Source organism: Trichoderma atroviride, chromosome 1, assembly GCF_020647795.1.
Source record: "Trichoderma atroviride chromosome 1, complete sequence".
Classification (NCBI taxonomy): domain Eukaryota; kingdom Fungi; phylum Ascomycota; class Sordariomycetes; order Hypocreales; family Hypocreaceae; genus Trichoderma; species Trichoderma atroviride.
In genome coordinates this window covers 1,349,631-1,376,410 of record NC_089400.1, presented here as the reverse complement: position 1 = coordinate 1,376,410, position 26,780 = coordinate 1,349,631, and the positions used below count along the sequence as shown (strand labels likewise).

At 51.2% G+C, this 26,780-nt stretch overlaps 10 protein-coding genes across 10 annotated transcripts; 5 read left to right on the top strand and 5 right to left on the bottom strand.

The window, feature by feature from the left end:
* Positions 1-1,482: 1,482 nt before the first annotated feature.
* TrAtP1_000550 (uncharacterized protein) lies at positions 1,483-8,453 on the bottom strand. Its single transcript, XM_014091586.2, has 2 exons — positions 2,576-8,453; positions 1,483-2,471 (listed from the first exon to the last, which is right to left on the bottom strand). The coding sequence occupies exons 1-2, from the start codon at positions 8,261-8,263 to the stop codon at positions 1,992-1,994; spliced, it is 6,168 nt and encodes a 2,055-aa protein (XP_013947061.1). The 5' UTR covers positions 8,264-8,453; the 3' UTR covers positions 1,483-1,991.
* Positions 8,454-8,562: 109 nt separating this feature from the next.
* Positions 8,563-9,753, top strand: TrAtP1_000549 (uncharacterized protein). The gene is made up of 3 exons (XM_014091587.2): positions 8,563-8,908; positions 8,964-9,026; positions 9,108-9,753. The coding sequence occupies exons 1-3, from the start codon at positions 8,674-8,676 to the stop codon at positions 9,719-9,721; spliced, it is 912 nt and encodes a 303-aa protein (XP_013947062.1). The 5' UTR covers positions 8,563-8,673; the 3' UTR covers positions 9,722-9,753.
* Positions 9,754-10,324, bottom strand: TrAtP1_000548 (uncharacterized protein). The gene is made up of 2 exons (XM_014091558.2): positions 10,254-10,324; positions 9,754-10,195 (listed from the first exon to the last, which is right to left on the bottom strand). Exons 1-2 carry the CDS (start codon positions 10,281-10,283, stop codon positions 9,953-9,955), a joined length of 273 nt encoding a protein of 90 aa, XP_013947033.2. The 5' UTR covers positions 10,284-10,324; the 3' UTR covers positions 9,754-9,952.
* Positions 10,325-10,493: 169 nt separating this feature from the next.
* On the bottom strand, positions 10,494-13,102 carry TrAtP1_000547 (uncharacterized protein). The gene has a single exon (XM_014091588.2). The coding sequence runs from the start codon at positions 12,746-12,748 to the stop codon at positions 10,862-10,864; it is 1,887 nt and encodes a 628-aa protein (XP_013947063.1). The 5' UTR covers positions 12,749-13,102; the 3' UTR covers positions 10,494-10,861.
* A 1,260-nt stretch (positions 13,103-14,362) lies between these two features.
* On the top strand, positions 14,363-15,616 carry TrAtP1_000546 (uncharacterized protein). The gene is made up of 2 exons (XM_014091589.2): positions 14,363-15,189; positions 15,265-15,616. Exons 1-2 carry the CDS (start codon positions 14,652-14,654, stop codon positions 15,519-15,521), a joined length of 795 nt encoding a protein of 264 aa, XP_013947064.1. The 5' UTR covers positions 14,363-14,651; the 3' UTR covers positions 15,522-15,616.
* TrAtP1_000545 (uncharacterized protein) lies at positions 15,617-16,693 on the bottom strand. The gene is made up of 6 exons (XM_014091590.2): positions 16,641-16,693; positions 16,236-16,558; positions 16,045-16,135; positions 15,964-15,988; positions 15,840-15,902; positions 15,617-15,765 (listed from the first exon to the last, which is right to left on the bottom strand). The coding sequence occupies exons 2-6, from the start codon at positions 16,555-16,557 to the stop codon at positions 15,670-15,672; spliced, it is 597 nt and encodes a 198-aa protein (XP_013947065.2). The 5' UTR covers position 16,558; positions 16,641-16,693; the 3' UTR covers positions 15,617-15,669.
* A 226-nt stretch (positions 16,694-16,919) lies between these two features.
* On the bottom strand, positions 16,920-17,675 carry TrAtP1_000544 (uncharacterized protein). Its single transcript, XM_014091591.2, has 3 exons — positions 17,383-17,675; positions 17,158-17,325; positions 16,920-17,095 (listed from the first exon to the last, which is right to left on the bottom strand). Exons 1-3 carry the CDS (start codon positions 17,641-17,643, stop codon positions 17,033-17,035), a joined length of 492 nt encoding a protein of 163 aa, XP_013947066.1. The 5' UTR covers positions 17,644-17,675; the 3' UTR covers positions 16,920-17,032.
* A 137-nt stretch (positions 17,676-17,812) lies between these two features.
* On the top strand, positions 17,813-19,092 carry TrAtP1_000543 (uncharacterized protein). Its single transcript, XM_014091592.2, has 2 exons — positions 17,813-18,395; positions 18,466-19,092. Exons 1-2 carry the CDS (start codon positions 17,958-17,960, stop codon positions 18,799-18,801), a joined length of 774 nt encoding a protein of 257 aa, XP_013947067.1. The 5' UTR covers positions 17,813-17,957; the 3' UTR covers positions 18,802-19,092.
* A 961-nt stretch (positions 19,093-20,053) lies between these two features.
* TrAtP1_000542 (uncharacterized protein) lies at positions 20,054-20,401 on the top strand (the record flags this gene model as incomplete). Its single annotated transcript, XM_066110627.1, has 1 exon — positions 20,054-20,401. The coding sequence occupies one exon, from the start codon at positions 20,054-20,056 to the stop codon at positions 20,399-20,401; it is 348 nt and encodes a 115-aa protein (XP_065966699.1).
* A 1,262-nt stretch (positions 20,402-21,663) lies between these two features.
* Positions 21,664-26,347, top strand: TrAtP1_000541 (uncharacterized protein). The gene is made up of 4 exons (XM_014091593.2): positions 21,664-22,694; positions 22,887-23,741; positions 23,796-25,431; positions 25,514-26,347. Exons 1-4 carry the CDS (start codon positions 22,434-22,436, stop codon positions 25,978-25,980), a joined length of 3,219 nt encoding a protein of 1,072 aa, XP_013947068.1. The 5' UTR covers positions 21,664-22,433; the 3' UTR covers positions 25,981-26,347.
* The last annotated feature ends 433 nt before the right edge of the window (positions 26,348-26,780 follow it).

Genomic DNA, 26,780 nt, shown 5'->3' with positions numbered 1-26,780 from the left:
TTTCTTACTATCCCCAATTGACAACACCTCCTCAACAAAAAAGGAGACAAGTAAACAAAGCAGAAAAAACGCCAACCGCAAGCTTAACGCCATGGGCTTTTACGATATCTGACTGTGCCACCACAACAATGCCAATGCAGCTGCACACGCCCCTTAAGCGTCAAACCAAGTAGCCATAGCTCTTCTCCCACAAAGCCAAAGCATCAACCAGCCAACGGTCTGTTTGCTACCCCTTCGTAGCTCCCGCTCCCCAAGCTTTGGTGCCCATCTCGCAAGCCACCGCCACACCTTGTCTGTTAGCAAAAAAGCTGGGCTACTTATTTCTTTTTTCCCTCTGGAGAAACTTGCCACATCTAATTCTCCGCTCTGGGGAGAATGAAGCTTAGAATGGAGGCGGAGGCTTTGCTCTCAGCTCCAGGATGGGAGTGCTGTAACCCACAATTGTTGTAAATCACAAAGCCATGATACCAAAGCAATGACAGCCGAAATCCACTTGGTTGAAATGGCTAAATCGCTCGTCCAAGTCTTTAATCGACATACAACGCAACCATGTACCATGATAGATGGACGCCTTTGGCAGAAATCTCCAAACGTGTATTGCCACGATGATCTAGTAATAGTATATACAGAGTACATGTATGCATCAGATATCCGACCACGTCGTCCTGTGGACCTCCTAAGCCCAAAGCAAAATCAACCAGTAAATAGCAGACACACGATCAAACAACAAAGCAAGATCACGGAGTCATCACCCCCCCCCCCCCCCCCCCCCCAAAGCATGAAAGTGACGGAAACACAAGAAACAAATAGACACCCTCCAAGACGCAAGAAAAAAAAAAAGTGCCGCACGCTATATCAAGCACCTTTACCAATGATATATCACAATTCATCTAAAAATCTGCAGCGCTTCCCCCGCGCCCGCACCCTCCATCATTGTGAGAAAGGGGGAAAAGCAGGATGAGCAAAGCTCAGCTTGCCACGTAGAATGCCACCGCGGGCCGTCCGTTAACACCCCCACAGACTGCATCGTCATAATCATCAAAAACGTCATGCATAACTGGTTCATGTATACGCGCTACGTGCCATATATATAAGGGACGAGTTGGAGTAAAAGCACCGAGTTTATGCATGAATATTGCATGTATCGTCGTATCGTCATCGTTGTCGCAGCCTCGTCAGCTCTCAGCCAGCCGGCCTGACGTCTGCAGAAGGGCATACACAAACAGTAGTAGTAGCTGTCTATTCCCTCATCATAAAACGTGCATGTACGCGAGCCTCCCTTTTTTGGGGTAACTCTTCCCTCGGCTTTAAGACCGAGGCGGGGGGAATCAAAAATGCAAGGAGAGTTCCCACCACTTGGCAGCTGGTTTCCTGCAGCCGGCTGAGTATGTAGGATGTTGCGTATATCCGGCCAATGCGATGTGGGATTGGTTCATGTACAGAGGGGCAGAAGCAAGCACGTATGCAGCTTGAGACGAATCCCCCCATCTCGTTGGCTGAGACGATGCCGCAGTGGACCATATGCAGCTCTCACATTCCCGTTTGCTGCATCCTTTCAGCAGCCGTCATTCAGTCCATCTGCCTCTCAAGGGAACTACCCACTAGGCGATGCCGATGAGAGGTGGGAACACAGATGATAAGGACAAAGGAGCACTGCTTGCTTCATCCGACTTGTCGGCTTGTTTCGGGATCATTGAGGTAACACTTGGGCGTCGAGCAGACAGATGCCATCCTGAAAAAGGCAATAAAAACAATCATCACCATCATCATTTGGTCTACATGACATGTGTGTCCATTCTACCTGCGCATTGAACCATACAAAACTCCAGTATGCCATCTTGCCCCTTACTCATATCGCCAATGAGCGCCTGCATGAGACAACAAAACTCTTTAACCCTTTTTGCCCTAACCGGAATTTCTCTCTCTTGGCGTGTCTTTATTAATCAGCTGTTGATTGGAGCTTTCCTCTTGACACGACTCAAATTCTCCATCTAACCGCCAAAATTCATCTTCAACTGAATGGTTGGCTGCGAAGTCTCGCTGGAAAGCGTCTTGTCTGCAGCACCGGCCGCTGGCCGACCCGACCGGATTACTTCCTCGAGGAACGCCCGCTGACCACCGCTTAGGCCTCCAACAATAGCTTTGAACACCTCTTGATTCACCGCTGCCAGCTCTAGGAGGCGTGTGCTTGTCTCTGAATAGACCCCTTCGCCCTCTCCTGTCGCTCTGGCCATGAGAGCCGGAATGACCATTGCCATCGCAGGTGCCACTCGATCAGGCTTAACTGATCTTACGTATAAGCATAGTGTGTGACTGACGAGTGATCGAGCCAATTCAGGATCTTCAGGCCCCACGTCTGTCACAAAAGCAATGAGTCGTGGGAAGAGGTAGCGAGCAATGCTGACATCTGCCGCAGAGGGCGCTCCTTGCAGCAACAACGATCGTATACAATTGGCTGCTATTTTGGCCGTCTTTTGAAACAATGGCAAGGAGAAAAGAGTCAGTACGCTGGCATAAAGGTAGGGAGGGGGGAGAGTAGGAGAGTCGAGTTCGGGTGGGGCTAGATAAAACATACCATTCGATCTGTGAGGCAGTCTAGGACCTCATCTAGATAGCGTGCGACAAGGGGTTCGGTGGCAGGCAATTGATTCGTGCCACTTGTAAACAGGATAGTGGTGGCAAGTAGGCTGTTCTTCACAGAGGTCAGAGACGTCGGCGTCTCCCGCTTCTGCGCGTTGAGGTAGATGGACAGGAAGCGCCGGAGGCACCCTTGCAGCTGGATGTCGGTCGCTGATGGTCCATTGGCCGAGTTTCTCCTCGACTTGGACATGCTGGCAATAAATCGTTTCAGTATAGCGAGCGACTGTGGTACAATCAGCTCCTGACACTCTGGCGTAGCGAGAATCGTCGCAAAAATGTGAATGATACAGGCGTGCAAGTCCGTTTTGATGATGGACGGGAACACTTCCGCAGCATCTACAATGGCATTGAGCGCGGTTCTAATCAACAGAATAGCCTCTCCGTTGATCTGATGCCGTGCCGGCGCATTGCCCTCAGATAGACCTGGTAGAATGCCGGATAGGACAAGGACGATGATTCGGGTCAGTTCGAATAATTGGTCAATATCTTCAGACAGGTCGCCATCATCATCCGACTGTCTTCGAGCGGAAGGGTGCGTAACACACAAATCTCTGGCAATTTCGACAATGACACTCTGGACATCCAACCCTTCTGTCAGCACCAGACGATCGAGAAGGTCCATTGTCTCGGAAAATACATCAGGCCGATAGATTGCGTGACCAGTCACGCTGGGGTGTAGAATCTTCTTCAGGGCTTGCAAGATGGCCAGCATCTGCTCCTGCGTAGCCAGGGAGTTGTCTTGGCCGGGCCGAGTCGCCAAGGCCTCAAAAGCAAGACCGAAGAGCACGAAGAAGAAGGCCACCGGTTCGTCTCGGTAGTTAATGCCCGGAACTTTTGCATGTCCATTGGGAGATGTCTCGCTTAGCTCTTTGCCGTCTAGGGCGTCAAAGACAAATTCGCTGTCTTGTTCAATCAGACTCGCAATCGCATCAACCAGCTTGAGCCATGCGTCTTGGTAGAAGCGAAGCAAGGTCTCGCGGTTCAAAGCCGCGTAAATTGTGTCTAAGCTGCCCGACAGAGAAGGGGGTCCTAGCGTCATTGAGATATCCGGCTCGAACCGAAGTCGTGCAAACTCTCGGAGTGCCTCAAGCCAGAGAGGTGTTAGTTTCCCAATATGCGGCTTGAGAACATCTAGTAGATACTTCTGCTCCGTGCTGGCTACTTGCAGCTCGGCCCAGGCTGAAAATACAGATATCTTGACCATAACTTGTGCATTGGAGCTGAGACCCTTCAGGTCGCCAATTCCTGCATTCTCGTTATCACTGGAGAAGTTCTCTAGAGCATTCACAAGAGTCTTCAAGATACGCCCCATTCGGTCGACATCGGTGACAATGCCAATTGAGATGAAGCTTGCGCAGACATTGACCGCCTCTGAAGCGAGCTCGGGGGATGAATCCGCCGCAAATGCCGGGGTTAATGCCGAGCTGATTTGTGCTTGATACTGCTCCAAGAGCATGGCCTCTTCGAAGTCAGGGTCAGGTGTCTTGCCAAACATCTTGAGGACTACGCCGATGATCTTGAGACCCCAGATGCGTAGCTCCAATACACCTGATGTCGACGCAGAAAAGGCCATGCGCACAACATCAGCAATCTTATTCTGCAGCGCAAGCTGAGCTTTCGACTCGCCGTGTGTTGCCACGTCCTTTGCAATAATAGCAAACATGTCATATATACAGCTCATCGCAAACGTCGTTACTTGCCAGCGCAGAGGTTCTGCTTCTGACGCTGCGTCGGCCTTGTCCTCCTTTGCACCCGTCGAAGCGGCTGCAAATCCTGCGGCTTCCTCGTCCTGTAGATCAGGTAGTCCGCCCATCGTAGACTTATTTACGTTTTTACCTTCCTCTGGCTTGGCTCTTGTCATCTTCAAAACGGACTGGAAACGCTGAAGCCACAAGAAAGTCTCATTCAGGCATGTCTGATGCAACCAGTTGCGGATGATATTTCGGATGCCATCATGAGATGGGTCAGCGTCAAGTACCAGCCACAGTTGGTCTTCGTAGCCTTTGTCCGCTTCTCTTAGAACATCTCGCGGGTCTCGCTTCATGATGTTATAAAGTCCATCTACAGCCACGTCGCGTAGAGTTGCGTGCTCGGACGAGAGATATTTCTGCAAGACTTTGACGTAATCGCCAAAATGCATCTGCCCAGGGGCATACAAGGATAGATGTTCCAAGCAGCCCAGTGCAGCTCTCTCAACGAACACATCTTCTTCGTCCTGGAACTGCCCAACCAGCGTAAAGATGAGCTCTCGCGACTTGTTAGCATCTTGAAGATCAGGCCCAAGCACATTGATAAGCGAGTCGACACTTCGTGCAACGGCTGCTGTTGTCGAGAGTTCCATTTCAAAGTTCATCGTAATGGCCGAGGATATCTCAGAATGATGTGTCTCCGAAACGTAGAGCTGTGCGAGCATACCCAAAGTGCTTGGCACGTAGGTAGCAAAGCTTAGACCAGCAGCGTCTGACGCCAGTGACAATGCTTCAAGGGCCCAGTAATGAACCACAGGGTGAGGATCATTGCAAAGCGACATAAGGATACCGAGAATAGTTTTCAGATGGTAGCCGGCAGCCATACCACCTACCTTGGTCTGGATAGCACCCAGGGCCATTGCGCAACCCGCTCTAGCACTAGGTTCTCGGTTTCCGACAATGGTGTCAACAAGGTATTTGATTTCTTGATTTGTAAATGCGTTGCCGTACACGTTGCATAGTCTCGCAACGGCAGCATAGCCAAGGCTCCGAACATATTGGTCGGGATCAAGAACAAAATCTCGAACGATATCCTGCAGTAACCGCTCGACGGCGATATTAGCAATATCTCCGGATGGAGAGCTGGTCTCTTTGACGGCAACCCTCATCGTACAGAGAACTGCTGTTGCAAGATTGACATTGATGGCTGCTTTGCGCCCAGAGTCTCGCTGGAGAGAACCTGCCGACGCAAATGTTCTGATTTGCTCCAGAATACTTTCTTGAACCTTGGCCGGGGTCAATGGAAATGCAAAAGCAAACAGCTGAATGGCGCTGTTGATGACCTCGGTGGCTGGGGGATCAGGGTCTGTAGATCCGTCATCCACGCCGCCGATATAGAGCATTGATGCATCATGCTCCAGACTGCCGCAGACCGGCGATTGCAAGAGACTATCTATGAAAGCCTCTGAATCATTTTGTCGAGTTTTATCTTCCTGGATGGCGTTCTCATTTTGGCCTGGGAGCGACTTGACATTGAAGCCTGATACGATACCGGTTATTCCAAAGCCAGTGTTGTCGCCAACATCCCAAACCGACTCAAAGGTGCCAGCAGCATTCGCAATCGAGGCACTTAGAGAGTTGGGCGTGTAGTTGTCGGGATCCGCAAATAGCGATATCGCAAGAGTCAGCAAATTCGACTGCAACAGGGCTTCACTTCCTCCCGCAGGGCTCAGGTTCACCAGTTTGATATAACACTGCAAGACTCTACGCTGCACCATCCTGTCAAGGTCTTGTAATTGAAGAGCAGGAGTAAGTCTCTGCGAAATGTCCTCAGTTATCTTCTTTGATGGCAGTGTCTTTAAAAAGGCTGTTGTGCTCTGGAGCATTGCCGCTATACGTTTAGAAACGTCAACCGTGAGAAGCCGATTGTTGAACTGAAGGAAAGCTAGAATGGAGCCTAGAGCGCACTCTCTCACATGAGTAAGAAATGATGCCTCGAGCAGGCTCCTGGCTGAGGTATTGTCCTTGGCTAGAGGCTTTGGCAGCGCATTCTTCCAAAGCAAGAGCAGCTGCGACAAATGGATCTTGACGAAATTTGGACCCAAAGACATAAGGCCGCCGATGAGAATCCAAGCAACTTGGATTTGGGTGCTCGAGACACGGAGCTCTGACTGGCTGCTGGATTTGAGCAAGTTTGTAGCCATTGTCAAAACCCGACTGTCCACATCAAGAGAGCCATGTAGTGGGCGAGAAGGGCTGGCGCTTAGAGTGGCGGCTAGACCATGTGCGAATCCGATGCATCGCCTGGGGGAGTTGCGTCCAGTCCCCAGGAGAGACAGTTCACGGCTGAGGCTGTTCATGCATACCGAAAGACACGGCAGCAGCTGCTGAGGGCATGCGAGGACAAAAGTCTTCATGCAATTCGACGCAAATACTTGCACAGAATAGCTGGGATGTTGTAGCACTTGCAATAGCCCATCTCGGCAAGGCTCTGCGAAGCTGTTTGCAGCAGATCCAAGTGATTTTAATAGCGATGCAACAGCATTCAAAGCAGCAATGAGGGTGTGCTTCTGAGGCTCTGGTTTCTCAGCCAAAGCTTGAGGGTAGTTTTTCAAAACGCCGCTGATGAGAAATTCTGCCGCGGTTTTTTGGCCAGATTCCCCCAGGATCTTGCGCCCAATGACATCCTGAATGATGGTATCCACGATCTTTCGCGAAATGAGCAAGCGATAGCGGTTGTTGCTAATGGTTGCGTGGCCGAGGATATCAACAGTCAAGCTTTCTACTATACCAAGATAATTGGCCTGCACGGTCTTCTCGCCGAGTCGGCGGAAAAGTTTACCATAGCACACTCCGATAGCAGCTCGGGATTTGTTGGTGGTTGCAGGCTTGACAAAATAGCCAGCCAAGATTTTCAAAATATCTTGCAGCGACAGAGCAAGGTCTTGACTCCGCTTGGCGCCAGGAGCTGGGCTTGACGGGCGAGATGGAACATCGTCCTCATCTCCCGCGATGCTGGGGTGGGTGGATGCTCGTTTAAGCTTGAGTTTAGACTTTTTATTCTTGGCGGCGGCGTCTGCGGCGCTGGACTCGGAATATCCTTGCACCAGCGCCTCGGCAAAGCAGCTGGCCATGGCATTTCGAACTTTGGCGGATGACGAGTCGGCAGCCTTGAACATTGACGTCTCCAGCTTGTCGAAGTCGGTCAAGTTGTGGAAGTACATGGTGTGTCGCACCAGGGCTTTAAGACATCGACACGCAGACGCAACGACGAGGGTTCCCTTGTCAACGGAAGCATGGCTCCTTGCCTGCTTCCAGATATCCCGAGAAATGTATTCGTCCATGGATCCTTCAACCATGATGATGATCTTCTCCAAAGCGGTAAACACCGCTGCTCTTATTCCTGCGTTATTCGAAGCCGACCTGAGCAGTTTCAGCAGCGTTGTGCAAGCCAGCTGGTGGAGTCCAATTGCACTGTCCCCCGCAGAGGCATACACGTCTCCCAGGCAGCTAACAGCCGCATGCTTTGCGCGAGTCTCGCCATCCTTGGATTTTCCTCCCGCTGTTATTGCTATTAGATCGTTTATCGTTTCGAATAGCAGCTTCCTGTCGCCCTTGCCGAAGATGTGGGCTAGACAAGCTCCCAGGTTGTTTCTGATGACCCGAGACGGCTGCGGGGTGGACAGGTTGATGATCTGGAAGATTTCGCGCTTCAGGTAGAACTGCTGGGCCGTACAATCGTCTGCTACAAGCCCCAATACATGCTTCTTCAAGCTCGAAACGAACGTGAGGAGGAAGAGATCTTGCTGTTCAGCGGGGAGCGCTTGAAGCTTAGGGAGGTCCAGCTCCGGGTTGGCAGTGACTGGATCGGCGGCGGCGCTGGCCTGCACGCTCGGCGCACTGGCTGGAGCTTCGAGCTCCTGGCTCGACGACATGGCGGGCAGGATGCGGCGTCGTCAGAGGGGCCCTCGGTCGTCGAATTCTATGTTGTCGTAACCAGGTCTTCGCTATCTATGGTCGTCCAGGACTCTTTGATAGGGGATGGATGGCCAGCATTCCAACTGGTATGATGATGGGCATCGACACTAGCGGTGGTGCAATGGCCAATCAGCAGGCGCTGGTGGCCCTGGATGGGCAGCCTCTCTGCCCCAAGCTCCAGGGAAGATCGTTAACCCGGCGCATTTGGAGGAACATGCGATAGTACCAGCTTAGCAGCTTAGAAGCTCGAATATCTTGAATTGGTGTCTCAAAATACGGAGACACAAGATTGGTTTCAGTCTCTGGGTCAGCTGCAGAGAATTTTTGGACTATTTTGTCTAGTGATTTCTACTAGCAACTCGTTACGATGAACCCTGCAAGATCGTTTTCGCTTCTGAGAAAGCCTCGTCTTTCAATCCCTTCTCGCGCATCTTCAAGCGGTCTTGTATGCCCGTCATGTCTGCATTCATTTGGCACGACGGCGTCTCAGAACGCAGGGCACAATAAATGGTCCAAAACGAAGCATATCAAGGCGGTTACAGACAAAAAGAAAATGTCTGATCGTGTTTCATTTACAAAGCTCATCACCATGTACTCTAAAAGTTAGTGGCACCAAGCTCCAAGTGTCAGGAAGATCAGTCTAACGTAGATAAAAAGTGTATGGCGAGGACGTCAAGTTCAACCCCCAGCTAGCAAATGCAGTTGCAGCAGCAACAAAAGGTACCTTCTTATTCTTATCATGAGACTCATTATTCTCCCCATATTGTCGAGGCAACATGTTCATCTAATGCTTAATTTTAGCGAGCGTTCCCAAGTCACTAATTGAGGGTGCCATCGCAAGAGGCCAAGGTCGCTCTGCAACAGGCGCACAGCTTGAACCCATGACACTAGAGATTCTCATGCCACCTAATATCGCCTTGGTTGCCGATATTGAGACGGATAACAAGACGCGTAGCTTGCACGATCTCAAACTTGTCGTCAAGAAGGCCGGCGGCCTTGTGGGCTCCACTGCATTCTACTTCTCAAGACGCGGACGGGCCATATTTAAGCCTAGGGATGGTGGCCCTTCTTTATCTGATGTATTGGATGAAGCAATTGAGCACGACGGAACTGAAGATGTCGAAGAGCATCCGGATGGTGGATTCTTGATCTGGACTGAGCCATCCAAGCTCATGGCCATCACGGAAGCCATCTCTAAACGGTTCGAGCTCGAGGTTGTCGAGTCTGAGATAATGTGGGCTGCGAATGAAGACACCCAGGCTGACGTCGATACGGCCGAATTGGTAGAAAGTTTGAATACCTTGCTGTCTGGTCTTCGCGAGTATACCGAGGTCAGAGCTCTGTTCGCCAACTTTCGCCAAGGCACGATCACGGACGATGACTGGGACAAGCTGGAGAGACATATAGACATATAGCTGTAACAAATCCCATTATCGTACAAATATCATCCAAAATACCCATTTGAGTTGAGTTTCTTTTTTTTCCCTCAGTCTGCTTTTTTGCAGGCTGAACGCCAACTATGCATTTGTCCTATATTCGCCAATAGCGCCAATTCAATCCTACAATACAATTCGGGTTTAACTCCCTTTCCCATTTTTGTTACTCCCACAGGCCGTCGTGCGATAGGTAAACATTTGTCGAAACAATCAAGAGCTCTCGTTCTTTTGCGCTTGCTCCGCCTGTTGTCGCTGCCTCTCCTCTTGAAGAGCCTGTCGAATCTTTTGCCGTGCCACGATTCGCTCGTACTCTTTAACGACCTCCTCTCTATCTTGAGGCAGCTTGTTGCATTCTTCGGGCTTCGGCCAGAAATCCTTAACCTTGAAGCGATTGTCCAGGTTCGTTCCAAAATAATACATGAACCCAATTGGGAACATGAGGCAGACGCCGAACTACTCCGAGAGGTCAAAGTCAGGAAATGTGGCTATGTTGAGAGTTGAAGAGTCGTACCTTGAAGATCTCGAGCTGAATTCCAGGCATTTCGAATTCGGATTGCTGTATCCCGAGAATGGCTGGTTGAGATAATGCAGAATGTCAGCCTCCAAAACTCCAGGCTGGATGGCAACAAGTTCCTCTTACATGCATTTACATCATAACCTCGATAAAGCGGTAGCTTCACAACCCCGCCATCACACCACCAACTCTACTCTAAAAATCGGCTGATAAGCAAGATCCCGGCACTAGCACACGCGTTGACACTTTCAAGATCCATAAAAGCAGAAGATACAATACTGGCCCGTATATGTATTGCCAGGGCACATTCTGGCTATGACTACTTATGCGTATACAGTTTTGATGGTGATGATAAAACATGTTTTAAAATAAATAAGGTGTTTATGATGTAACGTCGCTTGGACAGCAGCCCGCCCTCCACCTCAAGCTCTTTCCTCATGAAAAAATGACAAAACACACAAACCCTTCACAGAGATGAACGCCATCGAGATTTCCATTTCCATATAGTCCTAAATTCATACCCACCCACCATGCCTTTGTAAGCTGAGATAGGAAACCAACCTCCGAGACAAGACGCCAGCAAATTTCATATAAAGGGAATCATATCACCGAGTGGCGCCATTCCGTTTCCTCTCCTCCTGTGCTTCTTCCATCATGAAGCGCTCAGTGAAGCTCCGCGGGGTACCCGAAAAACCAGGCTGAACAACGCTGGCACGGAAGCTACTAAGATCTCCCTCATCCATTCCGCTACGGCCATCTAGGCCCCCGACAAAAGTGTTGAATTGGCCCAAAGAGGCAGCCCTTGCGTGCACTTCAGGGTTGCGCACAACAGGCATGACGACTGGCCGACCTTTGTATGACCCGAGGGACCCAGGCTGGAACCTTGACACCGAGGCCATGGAGTTCTCCGGCCTCTGTGGCCGCGCGATAGAAACAGCTGGTGATGTCGAATAAAGCGGCTGCTGAGTGGACTGAGCCATGGTTGGCACTTCATCCTCAAATTCGTCATCATCGTCATCTGATGACTCGTCTGGCGGGGGAGCTGCTTGTCTCTCGCGCGGCTTCGGCGGAGCACTTAGGCCGGCAGGCTCAAATTCGAACAGGTCATCGTCATCACCATAATCGTCAAAGCTCTCATTGTCCGTAGTAGCGGGACTCCTAGTCTCTCTAGAGGCATTGTCGACATTGGGATGCGATTTGTTTGAGCCAGGCGCCGTAGGTGAAACTCCGTTACTCGCTCCTCTTATCGGCAACTGGGTGGCTGGAGGTGATGTAGACTTCTGCTTCATAGCAGACTTGCGTTTGCCCATGGCCAAATAGTCAGCCTCATCATCTGATGAGTCGTCAGTATTCTTGTTGGTCTTAGGACCACGGCCGTTGGCAGCGCTGGGTTCTGATGAGGTTGTATTTTTGCTTTGGGCAGCGCCAGTTGAAACTTCTATTCTTGGGTTATTCATAGTAGATTTGGTCTGCTCCATGGAGCTGCGATTCTTTGAGGTCTCCTTATTCGCGCTATCTGGGTGGGAATTGGCCTTGTCTGCCTCAGGATCGACAACAGTCCACACGGTACCTTCTTCCGCTGGAGCCCTGGACAAGGCCCTCAAGGCCTCTGTAGAAGAACTTTTCCGAGGAGGTTGCCACTCGTCAATATCGTCGCCAAGTATCATATCGGAGGCAATTGGCTCGTCCTCTGCGGCCGGCGACATTGGGTTGGGAGGTATAAATTCCACCTGCTGAGGCGATGACGTAGGTAGCACCTCTGCACCCATGAACTCGAACCGCACCCGTCGGGGGCTCTGAGGCGGTTTAGATATACTGGAGGAGCGTCGCATGGCACTTCGCATAACCTTGGAATCGCTCTTGTCCGAGCACGCAGACGAGGTTGACTCTTCGGTGGCGGTCCTCACCAGGCGGTTCGCCTCAGACGGAGCCTGGCCGCCTGCGGGAGCCGCGTTGTTCCCTTGGGTTGCAAGGCTGTCCATGGTGACACCATCATCTGTGGCAGTGCTGTTGTCGGCTGGCGGCGTGTCCATGGCAGGCAGCAGCGGGAAGGGATCCGTGGCCTGGATAGAAGTCGTCGTCGGGGTGGTAGCCGGCACGGCAGGGCGGTGGTAGGGAGGGGAGCTGTCCAGCAGCGGGAGGTAGCTTGGCGTGAAGAGGCCCTGCAGATCCGCCTCTCGGTCGTGCGAGCCGTTAGGAGCCTCGATACGAGGAGAAGCCTCGGGCGTCGCAGGCTGCTGGAATGTGGCCGGTTGGGGCCTGTCAGGTGGTTGTGAGTCAGCGGCCGCCAGCTCGGGACGCAGTATCGGGTAGTTGGCAAAGGACGGAGCAATGGCCTGCTGGATGCTGGTCGCGACGCTGGGGTTGACGCCGGTGAGCAGGTCGTGGTAGTAGCGCTGAAAATCGGAGATCAGGTCGTAGCGATAGGCTTGCAGCCTGCCCTCCAGGTCATCCAGCTTGGTGTGGAGGCTGCTGAGCAACGTCGCCTCCATTGTGGCTAACAAGAAGCTGCAAGCGGACTGGAGCGTGTCAATGGCCGTGATCTGCGCATGACGCTAGGGCAGAGCGGGGGGAGCGAAGGCGGCCGTCTGGGAACCAGGAAACTCTATCAACGGGCCAAACAGAGATTGATTTTTTGAGTTCCTGCGTCTCGGGGGAAGATGGACAGAGGCACAGCTAAGCGTCGATCTGAGGATGTGGATGTGGGTTAAGCTACATTTACATAGCGTGGGAGATTCCCCCACTCGGTGGCCTTGCCCGTGACCTGCGTCGAGTCGAGCAAGAGGAGCGATTCCTTGCATCTACTTGCCATCACTCTGCGCACCGAGACAAGACAATTCATCTCCCAGGTTCAGCGTGTAATTAGAAATGCCCTCGTATCTCCAGAAACGTCCTGCGTCAGCTCCGAAGCCGCTCCAGGCGACTTTGTTCCGGCTTTGCTGGAGGGGGCTTACGCTAGGCAGATGTTAGTTGAGGACTCGTCCGGATATCGTGGCATCGCACCGGCGTGACGCTGGCCCAGCTTTACTGCCGCTGAGCACATAGGGCTCTGGCGGTACCAATACCATTGAACTGCACGCCAATCGCACTGGAAAGCCCTTCCGCTTTTCCGCGATACAAACAGGCAATCACTGGAGCTGGCCGGCGTCGCATCAGCTTCGCCCCGTAAATTTATCGCCTGGATGGCAGACCACCCTTCCGGACCCCGGATATTCCAGGCTGCTTCCAGACCAACGAGCGCCAAGCCAAGCCCTCCTTGCCCCCAAACTGGCCCTGGCGAGCGTGGGCAGGCGTGGGCAAAGGCGTGGGATACAGAGGGGTTTAGGGCGCTGCGCATGCATCATGCTGCAGATCTGCCCCTGTTGGCCCCTCATTGCGCATCGCCCGTTTCTAGGCATGCTCAAGTACTGTATGGCTCTTCAGCAGCACGCGGATAGGCTGGTAGTCATGCTGTAGATGTTGAAGTAAGCCCACCAGCACTACCGGTACATTAGCAGTACGGTCTTATACATGCCTAGTAGCGTTCAATGTCAGTGTACCTGCGGTGCCTGCAGAGAATATGCCTGCTCCGGATAAGTTCTCTCTATCATGTCCCGTCTCTCGTGACCTCGTGTTGTCACACTTGGTGGCTGCCAACGGCGCACTTGGGGCGCCGCCCGGATACCTGCGTAATCGTTCAATGGAATACTACTGAGCCTAGTGTGAGCTGCTAATCAATTGTCCCTATCTTGTAGCACTTTACAATATATTGGTGGGCTGGCTAATCTCTCGAATAAAAAGGCGTCGCTCACATGATAAGACCTCGTATCAGACATGAAGAGATAAGGCCTCACGCTATATCTAATAACTTCCATCAAGCGTTTGCAATGCTGAGTGATGTTCTAAATGTAAGCAAACATTGAAAGCACTACTGCCTAACACTGTTATCTGGTGCAAATAGGTAGTATTCGGGTATAGCACCCACTGAGGCGGGTTTATGAATATTGATATGATTTAATAATCAGATATTGCGAGTGATGCAATATACTTCATCAAGTACCTATAGGTAACATATGGTCCTCTACCATAGACAGATATCATCTTTATTCATCCGAGAGCTCAAGAATAAGGTACTAGGAGGTAGATGTAGATAGAGCACTGGATATGGCTGTGTTGCTGGTAGCGCTAGACACCCGCCTACAGCTCACACCGCTTTCCTATTCAGACGGTCTAGCCTAGCTATCGCATTCTGCCCCAGCCTCGCTGCCAGTTTGTGGAGACCGTGCCGGCTGCGCGTGCTTGCTCTCGCCAATATCCCCTTTGGCCGTCAACAACTTCTGCCGAATGCCATCGAGCAGGAAGCACAAGGGACGCTCGCTCAATCCACTCTAGCCTTCATTGCGACGAGCTTCAAACATGTCAACCATCCCGGCCTCGGCCCTCCAATCGGGGTCTCCGCCCACGATCCCATTGTCGTTCAATGCCAACCAGCCTGAGAAGGTTACGCTTTATCCGCTATCCAACTACACGTTCGGCGTGAAAGAGACACAGCCAGAAGAAGATCCGTCTGTAATTGCCCGTCTGAAGCGTCTAGAAGAACATTTCAGCGAGCATGGCATGCGCCGAACATGCGAAGGCATCCTGGTATGCCACGAGCACAACCACCCGCACATCCTCATGCTGCAGATCGCAAACGCGTTCTTCAAGCTCCCTGGAGACTACCTGAAGCCAGAAGACGACGAGGTAGAGGGGTTCAAAGCTCGATTAGACGAGAGACTTGCGCCAGTTGGCCGACTGGGCGAGGGAGAAGAGGCTGGAGACTGGGAGGTTGGCGAGTGCCTGGCGCAGTGGTGGAGGCCAAACTTCGAGACCTTCATGTATCCATTTGTCCCTGCGCACGTCACACGGCCCAAGGAGTGCAAAAAATTCTATTTCATTCAGCTACCGAAGAGCAGTAAGTTTCATCAGTCATCATCATTATAGTCTTTGTTGCAGGCGCTAACGATCCCCCCCTTTTCGTCCCAAATAGAGGTTCTAAGCGTGCCAAAGAATATGAAGCTTTTAGCCGTCCCTTTATTCGAGCTTTACGACAACACCGCCAGATATGGACCGCAGCTGTCCGCCATTCCTCATATCCTCAGTCGCTACAACTTTGAGTTTGTTGACGAGAATGGCGAAGTTGTCGCTGCAACCCCTGGTTCAGGTGCTCCCGATGGATATGTGCCCAAGACCAAGGTTCTGGCCGGAGACGATACGGATATGGTTGAGGAAAATGGGACACATTGATTGAAATGAACAGCATATTGGAAAAAGGAGACATGGCGATGGTGTTTGGCGTATAGGTAAAACAATTCAATGTATGCATGTTTGAAGCTACAGGTTGTCTAATACATATAAGGATTTCCAATTCAATGTTACAATAGACTCTCTCTCTTCATGCCTTTTCTCCCTGAATGGTTGCCACGATGCGGCGCTGGTGTTTACTTGCCCTGAATTCCAAGTACCAGATCCCCTGCCATGTTCCCGTGGCCTTGCGAAAGTGTTAACAAGAAGAACACAGGCATAAGTAGATGCGTAAACAAGGGGAAACTTTGCGATACTTACCAATTTGCCGTTCTGAATTGGAACGGTGACACTGGCACCGATGAGGGCTGATTTGATATGGGCCTACACATGGTTAGATTGAGGTTTTCAATATCACTGTAGAGGTATGTAGATGGAGATTCACCGGCATATCATCGGGGCCTTCAGCACTGTTCATGAAAGCATTAGCATAAGAACCTGAAAGGCCAATCATTGATATACATACTCATGTCGGTACAGTGCCTCTCCTTTGCCCCCGAAATCAGGCGCAATGCGGTCGAGAGCATCGCTCATGTCGGCTCTCACATCCTCATCCCCTAAAGACCCACAGTATAAGACTTTTGCACACATTTCTCCTCATCTCCAAACTACACTCACTTCAACGAGTGGTAGTAATAATAGCATTGATTGACGTACAGTTCTCATTCAGGCTTAGGGCGCAGCTTGTGTGTTGGACGAATAGATTCAGCAGCCCAACCTTGTAGCCTTTAATCTCTGGGAGCGCAGACACTATCTGGTCCGTGATGAGATATGAGCCACGCGATTGGGCTGGTAGTGTGATTTGCTTCTGGAACCAAGACATGGTGGGGGTGGTAGAGTCTGCAGGTGGTGGCGGCCGTGTGAAGACGAGGCTGAGAGGAAGAGTCCAGATATAATAGATTGAATTTGGAAATAGTGCAATCATAAACAAGAGGAGAAGGATAATGGTTTTTATATCACCACTAGCTTGCTGAGGCATTCTGTAGTCACTGTGATGTTATGAGAAGTGGAGACGAAACTGTAGACGCCGACATTAGTCGACATTAGTGGGGTTGATGCTACCTCGCTGCTTGAAATAGAAGTATACCGTCTTGAGCCGCGCGTTACACCACAAGTTTATATATATAGAGAATTGTGTACTCAATGTGGTAAAAGGATGGGCGAAGGATTGGACTGATATAAATATACTTTTCATTCACGTTGTTGGGCCGGCATCCCATGGGCGAGATGTCTCTGGGATATGCCTATAGGTAGGTAAGGTAATAGGCGCTTATACATGCCGTGTTGCGACATTTGGTACCTCACGCAGATCCTTATGCGTATTGTAATTGTTTTTTTTTTCTCTCTCTCTGTTTTGGTTCTTCATAACTATACAAATAACTCGTGAACCGGCCCAGAGACTATCTATGACCAGAAACTCAATAACACAAATTCCCTCTTCCAACTGATCAAGTCTATTTTAAGGGGTATGAAGTCTCTGGCAGAGCTTCAAGGTGTTTTCGGTGGTGTTCGTTGGCCTATTCCGCGGTTAGAATTCTCCCAGTCTCCTAATTGGTTTGCGTAGGGCAGTCTAGCATACGTAAGGAGTGCCACAGTAGTTGCAGGAAGCAATCTCCGGCTTATCGGTGTTGATAAAGATTCTGGGGTGGCCAGAAGCACCGCCACCGCCGCTGCATGAGACAATGCGGTCGTGAGTCCATGTAACGGGCACCTTGTGTACCAGCTCCATGGCTGAATAAGGTTGGGGCTGCGAGCAAATCAGATTTTCATCCCTCCCATGGCAATCCTCGGCTGGTGTTTATACCTGAAGGCTGAAATCGGTCTGTTCGAAACGGGGGCCTGTCATAGCCGTAGTTCGGGGCTTCTGGCTTCGAGACCAGACAGCGGCGCGGTTGGGAGCCTGGCCGATGGCTTTTGCGTCGGTTTCCAGCACTGCGGCCGTTTCGCTGGTAGAGGTAACGGGTGTAGGAGCTTCGAGTCGGCGTGCGGAGGTGGTGAATGTGCGGCTTGATGCGCGCAAGTTGCGCGTCAACGTTTGGACCGCTCGCAATTGAGACGACGCCATGGCTGTGATGAGATTGTGCTATATATCTGGACCCGAAGCCGAGCAGGACGCTTGACTGGAGTTGAAGTCGGATATGGAGGTGGATTGGACGAGGCAGCGGAACAAATATTTCCCGAGATCGATGGATATCTCCCGCTAGCCGCGGGTCGCATACTATCGACAAGCTTAGCTTTACTTGAACTTTTTTCCCAGAGCCTCCCATTCAAGAATCATATCTATCAATCAAAGCCCGTATCCGCCGTACGAATCGCCTGTCGAAATAAGTGTGGCAAGGAAATATCCGAAGAGAATTATCACAGAGATCTGCCACAAAAATGGCTCCAGACACGCCGAAAGGGGTCTCTTCGAGACTCTTAACCATGAAGTTCATGCAACGAGCTGTCGCATCCGCTTCATCGTCGCCACAAACAGATGACAGCTCTCAATCGTCGAAAAAGCGAAGGTTGAACAACTCAGCGGCTACCGCAGCAGAACAAAGGGTCAGCGCATTGATCGATCAAGCATCGATCAAGGCAGCGCTTGAAGACCAAGAGGCAAAGCGACAGGCAGCGCTTGCCCAACACACTGCGAGCGGCGCGCATTGGGTCCTGAATACAAAGCTGGACAAGCTGAACGAAAGCGCGCCTCCAAAACCGTCTCTGAATGTTGTGTATGTTGGCTACGGAGATATAGATTCAGATGACGAGTCTGGCGAAGACGCCCCGCAGAGTGGGCGGACTTCGACGCGAAAGCCCAAGGAGGTTGAAAATCAAGTATGTTCACAGGGTTACTTCTCATAGTGGCTTAGGCTCTGCCTTTGTCCTTTTACTGACCGTTAAGCAGAAACCCAATTCCGAGAAAGAAGACGGCTCAAACGATGAATCATCCAGTGATGGCGAGGATTCGAGCCGAAAGCGCAAAGAGAGACATTCAGATGCTGGAGACGGCTCAAGTCGCTCACGCTCACAATCGCGACCGAGAACTAGACCCAACGACGAAAGTAAAAGGGCCAAAGACTTCCGTGAAAAGAGGAAGAAGAAGGAAATTTCGCTGAACAAGATCACCTCCATATCATCATCTGGAGGTGGGGGCAACTCAGCCTCCTCTGCATGTTACATCTGCAAGCAGCCTGGACATAAGGCTGCTAGCTGCCCCAAAAGTGGTTCCAAGCGATCATGAACTCTTCTTTTTCCTTTTACACTCCTGGCCCTTGTAAACTCCCTATTCCACCACGGACGACTTATACACACTCTATCCACATGGGGTAATGTAATACTTTTACGAATACCGAGGCATCCTCTCTAATTTATACCCGATTCAGCCATAGACGAATGTTTGTTGATCCCGCATGCATCAACCATGAATCTCTTCATTTAAAAGCATCTTGATTATCCCACATAGAATAGAAGAGCGTTTGCGATATCAAACGTCACCGAAACAATAGAAAAACGCATTTTGCAGCACCATTTGCATATCATGACCAGACCCTGTGTCCCCTTTCGTATATAATTTCCATTTTCAAACTCACTCATTGTAAAGTCTTGATAATATATGTTCTTAATTACCTTTGCCAATCCTTGCAGCTGTAAATAGGCGTAGACTTGAGCTGAGGGCTCCCAACTCGGATAACACGAGATGAAGTAGATAATCCATGACTCCACATGCCATACTCGGCCTGCTGCAGAAGCTGAGATTGCGGGCAGCTACAAGTACCTCATATTGAGGCTCGGTTAATGTCTCAACTAGCCGTACTCCATACAAGATATATCATAAATTCCCTGCCATCGCCGGGAGGGCTGAAATGACATGCAGCCTGGTGGGATGGGAGACCCAATCACAGAGCTGCGACGCTATTTCTCTATCACATATCGTACGTGCATGCCTGTCACAAATTGCGGGAGCGATGAGTAATTGACGACATTTTGATTTGAGACTTTTACCTTTATAGAATGAAATACTACTTTTATATTGCAAAAGGTTCCCGAAGCGGGCGCATTTCGATCCCATATATGCGCGGATATACACGAAGAGCGTACCCAAGTACCCTGGGTATAAAAGCTTGAGAAAACAACCAAATAAGCCGAGCTTGGCAATGAAGCAAGGTCAGTCTGTCGAGTTCAACACCATCTCGGACTCTAGTTCTTACAACTGACAATTACCCGCAGGGCATCAGCCGATAGACGGAAGAGGGTCTGTGATCTGCGAATGGCCTCTCTTATATACTAATCTCGTACGTTCTGTGCCATCATTTGTGCTCTGGACAGGCTATTTGCGGGGTCTGCTAGCATGATCCTTCGTTGACAGCTTGCAGAAGACGAATCCACCGCGATTGATACTCAACGAGCTTCATCCGTCAGAGGCGCGCAGGCACCTGCTACAAGCGCTTAGATTGACCACTGGCCGCCCGCAGGATTGCCTCTATATTACACACATGCATATGGATTGCGTTCGCCAGTATGCTACAGTACACGGCGATTACCAATTTAGCCTCGCTGCTATATGCCATATAAATGAAGATGGGAGCGAGCATGGCGTGCCACCACTGCATCTGGGCTTAGCTGGACCGTTTCGTCCGTGGAGAGGCCAATATTTGCCAAGGTTGCTGAGGGGGAGGAGAGCTTGTCTAGCTCTGATTCAGACGAAGCTATTGGCATTGGACACGGTCACCGCTGTGTCAGACCTCGGTGGTGCCACCCTCGCCAAAGCCAGCAGCGCGAGTGAGCACACGATCAATTCTCTTCTCAGAGATGTGAGACTATGCGTGTCTTGGGACACATGAATGGCGCATGCTCCTCGAGAGTTGCCCGCTGGCTGTGGAGCTGCGGGCACCGCATAGCAAGACTCTGCGATGCCTCACGCAAAGCAAAGGGTCTTGGTGCTCCCCACGATAGCCGATGCTCGGGACGATGACCCTGATGGGCCGGCGGCACTTGAGTCCCGCGGAAGTCATTGACGTGTCAAATGTCCATGTTTGGGTAATGGTTTGGATGCAAGACCATGGCCTAAGCTCACCTCACCGACCCAAGTAAGCAGATCAGATCGAAACCCTGACCTCCATGTCTAGCGCGCCCCTCTGGACGGAGTCGGTTCCAAACAAACCTGTGGACGAGCCCAAGGGAAACATCAACTTGCGTTTCATCTGGTCTACAGTATTGCTTGCGGTTGATGTGCAGTACGGCTCCCCCCGCCATCGCCATGTCTAAAGCGCCACCAGCAGCGTGGATTTGCGATGGGCCACAACCCAGACCTCACGGGCCTCGGGCCATGTCTTGTCCAACGCTGGGGTCTTGCCAAGATACCTCGTCCTCGTCAACATCTACAAGCATGATTTTGAACAAAGAGAAATTCTCATGTCTGCACTGAGCGAGCAGCGGAGCCAAAGTCGAGGTTTGGAGGATTTTATATCCACTTTGCGAGTCGTCCTAACGCCAGCAATGGTGGGAACGAGACGGGGATCATCCCTCCACACCCCTTGCAGGCTCACGCAGAACCTTTGTCCGGGCCTTGGGACTGGCGAGCGACGTCTCTCTGCGTGCCAGACAGAAGCGACTGGCCGTGTGCGGTACTTGTACAACCACCATTAACACCGATAACCGTTGTGCTGCCACATCCCGAGCACGAGCACGGCCCCAGCAAACAACGAGCGGCATTTGACCTGCTGGCCCCATGATTCGCGGCCAATAAATGCCTGATGGCCGCATTTTTTAGCTTCCTCTTGGCTTTTCGTAGTGCCGGCCGAGTCCAAGAGACGGATCCTTGCTGGTGTATGGCATCTCATACGCACATACCAGCTGTTCTCACACTTTGTAGCAGAGGCCACAATCCTCAATGGCTCGCCAAGTCTGGGCACCGCTGGGAGCAATTGGCAGCTTGAAGGAGCCTCGCACAGCTCAAGCTCAGCACAATCACAAGCACAAGCACAGCTTTGTGTGAAGCTGTAAATTTGTAAATCGCAGACACAGATCAAAGATCTATCACGATTCGCTCGTAGTACAGCTAACTTTTTTCTCCCTTTGGGTTACCCAATGCGTAGCCTGCCACTTTTTCTCCGGCCTGTAGCGGTGCCGGGGGGAACCTTGAGGGACCAGCTACAGACAAGTATGAAAGAGGAGCTTGCCAGCTGTTTGCATCGCGGACTCCTCTGAGCAGATAAGCATCAAAGCTTCCTCAGCGGCCTGCATCGTCCAGGCACTTCTATAAGCGTCCAGGCACCTGGCCAATACGCAATCAGCAAAGCCGGCTCTTTTATGTCCAGGTCGCTCCCGAATTGCTCTTGCATGCCGAATTCGAGACACTCACCGCAGGCTCAAGCCGCCGTCCAAGACTAACGCCAGACTCAGCATCAACATTGGTGCCATCGCCTGGTTGTGCTTCAGAGGGGACAAGATCTCAGCCATTTCGCTTCTCCTGCCACCAAAGCAACCTACCTGCATCCTACCGCATCCAAGGCCTACCTAAAAACCTCGTCAAACCCGGCTTCACCACGACGAAATCCGCCCGACGACAGAGATTACCACCTAGCATTACGCCCATCCAATCCTACAAAGCAGCTGAGCTCCAGCAACTCCCTACGACAGACGAGACGGCCTGCACCTAAAGACGGTGGCGCCCCCACTACTGGCGAGCTTCAGCAAACGCGGGTCTCGATCAGTCAGCCCGCCGCCACCTCCAAAAAACATCAACCTGTGCAATCCCCAAGCTGTGCGTCGTCGAGCATCCTCTCCCTTCTCCGCCAAGGCTCGTCGCTGCCCATTCGCCGTGATTGTTGTTGGTGCTCGCTCGCCGCTCTTCGCAAAACCGCCCCCCCCGCAATGCCCGCGCATGTGCCGGCACCGGCCAAGGCTGAGGCCCAAGCCCCCAGCCGCCACTCGCCGGTTGAGATCCTGACGGACAGCCTGGAGAAGCCCTCGCTGGACGACCGCGAGTACAGGGTCATCCGCCTGGAGAATGAGCTCGAGGCGTTGCTGGTGCACGATCCGGAGACGGACAAGGCCAGCGCCGCGCTCGACGTCAACGTCGGCAACTTCAGCGACGAGGATGGAATGCCGGGCATGGCACACGCAGTCGAGCATGTAAGCCGTGCCGTTTCCCCTGCTTTGCTCTGCCGCTTGGCTCCTGTTTTCTGTCTTGTTTGATTGTCCTCGGCCCTCTTCTTCTCGTTCTGCAATTGCTCATCTTCTCCCCTCCTTTTTTTTTGTTTCTAATCATGCATTTAACCCTTTTGTGCTTGTAATCCTGGCGGGCTGACATTGGAGCAATGCTAGCTCTTGTTCATGGGCACCAAAAAGTTCCCCATCGAGAATGAGTACGGCCAGTATCTGTCTGCCAATTCCGGCAGCTCCAATGCTTATACAGCCTCCACATCGACCAATTACTACTTCGACGTCGCAGCCAAGCCGGCCAATGACGAAAATCCGTCGGCGACGAATCCTTCGCCACTCCGCGAGGCTCTCGACCGCTTCGCGCAGTTCTTCATTGAACCGCTTTTCCTATCTAGCACCTTGGACAGAGAGCTCAAGGCCGTTGATTCGGAGAACAAGAAGAATCTGCAGAATGACACATGGCGTCTCCACCAGCTCGACAAGTCGCTGTCAAATCCGAAGCACCCTTACTGCCACTTTTCTACTGGCAACCTGGAAGTGCTCAAGACCATCCCAGAAGCCAGCGGCATCAATGTCAGAGACAAGTTTATCGAGTTCCACGCGAAGCACTACTCCGCCAACCGCATGAAGCTTGTCATTCTGGGTCGGGAACCTCTGGATGTGCTTCAGGACTGGGCTGTTGAGTTCTTCTCTGGCATCGCTAACAAACGCTTGGCTCCAAATCGATGGACGGAAGAGCTTCCTTTCCGTGAAAATGATATTGGTGTCCAGTGGTTCGCAAAGCCGGTAATGGACACCAGAGAGCTGAACCTTGGCTTCCCCTTCATTGACGAGGAGGATTTGTACAAGTCTCAGCCGAGCAGGTACTGCTCCCACCTCATTGGACATGAAGGTCCCGGTAGTATCATGTCGTATATCAAAAACAAGGGCTGGGCCAATAGCTTGTCCGCCGGTGCTTACCCAATCTGCCCCGGCACGCCCGGTGTCTTTGAAGTGCAAATCCGATTGACGGAAGAGGTAAGCTTAGAACCCCATATTCTAGCAAGATGTGCTCTAACAGTAAAACCGCAGGGCCTTAAAGTGTATCCTCAAATTATCAACATCTTTTTCCAGTACATCGCCCTCTTGCGTGAAGCCTCGCCTCAGGAATGGATTTTCCAAGAGCAAAAGGGCATGGCCGATGTGGACTTTAAGTTTAGAGAGAAAACTCCAGCCAGCCGATTCACGAGCAGAGTTAGTTCCGTGATGCAGAAGCCTTTGCCGCGAGAGTGGCTGCTGAGCGCCCACAGCCGGCTGCGCGTTTTTGATGCAGGACACATTGAGCAGGCCTTGTCCAAGATTCGACCAGAGAATCTCCGTCTTTCCGTTGTATCACGCACTTTCCCCGGCAATTGGAACCTGAAGGAAAAGTGGTACGGCACAGAATACTCATACGGGAAAATCCCTGAAGATGCGATGGAGGATTGGAAACGTGCCATCAATACCCCTAGCCAGCAGCGACTGCCACAGTTGCATCTGCCTCACAAGAACAGCTTCATCCCTAACAAGCTCGAGGTCGAAAAGAAGGAAGTGCCAGAGCCTGCATTGGCCCCCCGAATTCTGCGAAACGACGCAGAGGCCCGAACTTGGTGGAAGAAAGACGATACGTTCTGGGTGCCCAAGGCGAACGTCATCGTGAGCCTGAAGAACCCTCTCATCTATGCCTCTGCACAGAACAGTGTCAAGGCTAGACTTTTTACAGAGCTAGTACGAGACGCCCTGGAAGAGTACTCTTATGACGCAGAACTTGCAGGACTTGAGTATACCGTCTCCCTGGATTCTCGAGGCATGTTTCTCGATATTTCGGGATATAACGACAAGCTTCTGCTTCTCCTTAGGAAAGTTACCTCTACCTTGCGAGATATTGAGATCAGGGAGGATCGATTCGCCATTGTCAAAGAGCGCCTTACCCGCGGTTATGATAATTGGCAACTTCAGTCTTCATATCAGCAAGTAGGAGATTACACATCCTGGCTGAACGCAGAATGTGACTACCTGGTGGAAGAACTTGCTGTGGAACTGCGAGAGGTCACCTCGGATGATATCCGACAATTTCAGAAGCAGATGCTGGCTCAGATGTACACTGAAGTCTATGTACATGGAAACATGAGCAAGAGCGACGCACTTGATGCGACAGAGGTGGTTGAGTCCACGCTCAAGCCTCGCGTGCTGTTGAAGTCTCAGTGGCCCATTATTCGTTCACTCATCTTGCCCTCGGGATCAAATTACGTTTACAAAAAGACGTTGAAGGACCCGGCAAACGTCAACCACTGCGTGGAAACCTGGCTCTATGTAGGTGACAGAGGTAACCGAAATACTCGCGCCAAAACTCTCCTGATGGATCAGATGATGCATGAGCCCGCCTTTGACCAGCTCAGGACGAAAGAGCAGCTTGGATACATTGTCTTTGCCAGTATCCGCAACTTTGCTACCACATGTGGTTTCCGCTTCTTGATCCAAAGCGAGAGGACTCCTGACTACCTAGACAGACGCATCGAGGCGTTTTTGGTTCAATTTGGGGAAAGCCTGCAGAAGATGACGGACACTGAGTTTGAGGGCCATAAACGAAGCTTGATCAACAAGAGACTCGAAAAGTTGCGAAACCTGGATCAAGAGACTTCGAGACACTGGGCGCAAATATCTAACGAATACTATGATTTTGAACAAGGTAAGTGATGTTAATGGATTTCTTGCTTCGCTCCCAATTACGTATATGCGGCATGCTAATATGCAACTTTTAAAAATCACAGCCCAGCATGATGCGGCCAACGCCAAGCTGCTAACAAAGGCTGAAATGTTGGAATATTTCGATAAATACTTTAGCCCTTCCTCCAGCAGCCGAGCTCGTCTTTCAGTTCATCTGTACGCTCGAGGATCTAGCGAAGTGGACTCCAAGGTTGTGGACCTCCTGAAGAACCTGGGACTGGAAGATGTTCCCAAGGAGAACCGAGCAAGCCTTGACCTTTTGGAGGGACATCTGAAGACTGGACAGTCGGTTTCGGATGACCAGCGCACAACCCTGCTTTCCCAAGCCAAGGAGCTAGGACTACCTCAGGTTTCCCCCAATGTCGAGACATCTAGCAACGAGACTTCAGCCATAGATGCGGCAATTGAGATCACCGATGGTCGACAATACAAGGCTGGCCTTCAGGTCAGCTCTGGTGCTCGCCCTGTCAAAGACCTCAAGGAGTTTGAGGAAATCGATTCCAAACTTTGAAGTGCCGAGCCATGTTGACGAATTACGAAGAATTTCACATTGTTCAAGAGAAAAGGGGGGAAAAAATAACCTGATACTAGATGTTTGATGCCGCACACGCAAGGGGATTTCCTAGGGGAGAGTTGGAGATAGCATTAAATGCAGGTAGATATATATATATATATTAGAGTTTTATTTCCATTGATTACATTGATTGGATGAGGGGATGAGAGCAACAGCCACCTGGGTTTCTTGCTACTTGAGATATCACTGCGTCCAAGAGACAGCAGCCACAACATCCCCGCAGGATACCTCATACAAATAGGTGCTTGTATCTACAGCATGAGATTATATAGGGGTATCGAATATAACCAGATCTTGATTTTGAGACTCATGCTAATTACTGTTCGAGGCTTTGTATCTACTACCTGCTTCGTATTTTGCCATTTCGTCACCTAGAATGTATAGGTAGATACCACCTAGGTAACAACAGGCTGCTCTGATGCCGAGGCAGTTAGACGACAGAGCGTTACTAGCAACCAGACTGAGTCGGGACCTGAAAATATTTGCACGCCAGCACGTAGCCAGTTTCCGGATCCGTTCTCGTTTGCCTTTTTACTATGGAAAAAAAGACGCCGGGCGGTCGCCACAGTCTGTGCCCCTCGCAGCCAACACGGTGCAGAGGTGAGTGCAAGTTGGCGGTACCTACGATGAAGGTACTGCTTTGTTAGTGGGCTGGCAAGGCTGATCTCGGATTCCCAAAATGGATTTTATGTACGTATTTCGGTGTGCCTGGAGGAACAAGGCGGATGCTGGATAAA

Coding starts and splice junctions, on each gene's coding strand:
- TrAtP1_000543 (XM_014091592.2), top strand. CDS start 17,958: ATGGCTCCAGACACGCCGAAAGGGGTCTCTTCGAGACTCTTAACCATG. Junction 18,396..18,465: donor CCAAGGAGGTTGAAAATCAA/GTATGTTCACAG, acceptor ACCGTTAAGCAG/AAACCCAATTCCGAGAAAGA.
- TrAtP1_000548 (XM_014091558.2), bottom strand. CDS start 10,283: ATGCCTGGAATTCAGCTCGAGATCTTCAAG. Junction 10,196..10,253: donor TTCAGCTCGAGATCTTCAAG/GTACGACTCTTC, acceptor CTCTCGGAGTAG/TTCGGCGTCTGCCTCATGTT.
- TrAtP1_000544 (XM_014091591.2), bottom strand. CDS start 17,643: ATGGCGTCGTCTCAATTGCGAGCGGTCCAAACGTTGACGCGCAACTTG. Junction 17,326..17,382: donor AGACCGATTTCAGCCTTCAG/GTATAAACACCA, acceptor ATTTGCTCGCAG/CCCCAACCTTATTCAGCCAT. Junction 17,096..17,157: donor ACTACTGTGGCACTCCTTAC/GTATGCTAGACT, acceptor ACCGCGGAATAG/GCCAACGAACACCACCGAAA.
- TrAtP1_000549 (XM_014091587.2), top strand. CDS start 8,674: ATGAACCCTGCAAGATCGTTTTCGCTTCTGAGAAAGCCTCGTCTTTCA. Junction 8,909..8,963: donor CATCACCATGTACTCTAAAA/GTTAGTGGCACC, acceptor GTAGATAAAAAG/TGTATGGCGAGGACGTCAAG. Junction 9,027..9,107: donor AGTTGCAGCAGCAACAAAAG/GTACCTTCTTAT, acceptor GCTTAATTTTAG/CGAGCGTTCCCAAGTCACTA.
- TrAtP1_000545 (XM_014091590.2), bottom strand. CDS start 16,557: ATGCCTCAGCAAGCTAGTGGTGATATAAAAACCATTATCCTTCTCCTC. Junction 16,136..16,235: donor CCTAAGCCTGAATGAGAACT/GTACGTCAATCA, acceptor GTGGGTCTTTAG/GGGATGAGGATGTGAGAGCC. Junction 15,766..15,839: donor CAATTCAGAACGGCAAATTG/GTAAGTATCGCA, acceptor CACTTTCGCAAG/GCCACGGGAACATGGCAGGG.
- TrAtP1_000541 (XM_014091593.2), top strand. CDS start 22,434: ATGCCCGCGCATGTGCCGGCACCGGCCAAGGCTGAGGCCCAAGCCCCC. Junction 22,695..22,886: donor TGGCACACGCAGTCGAGCAT/GTAAGCCGTGCC, acceptor GAGCAATGCTAG/CTCTTGTTCATGGGCACCAA. Junction 23,742..23,795: donor AAATCCGATTGACGGAAGAG/GTAAGCTTAGAA, acceptor GTAAAACCGCAG/GGCCTTAAAGTGTATCCTCA.
- TrAtP1_000550 (XM_014091586.2), bottom strand. CDS start 8,263: ATGTCGTCGAGCCAGGAGCTCGAAGCTCCAGCCAGTGCGCCGAGCGTG. Junction 2,472..2,575: donor ACTGCCTCACAGATCGAATG/GTATGTTTTATC, acceptor TTGTTTCAAAAG/ACGGCCAAAATAGCAGCCAA.
- TrAtP1_000547 (XM_014091588.2), bottom strand. CDS start 12,748: ATGGAGGCGACGTTGCTCAGCAGCCTCCACACCAAGCTGGATGACCTG.
- TrAtP1_000546 (XM_014091589.2), top strand. CDS start 14,652: ATGTCAACCATCCCGGCCTCGGCCCTCCAATCGGGGTCTCCGCCCACG. Junction 15,190..15,264: donor CATTCAGCTACCGAAGAGCA/GTAAGTTTCATC, acceptor CGTCCCAAATAG/AGGTTCTAAGCGTGCCAAAG.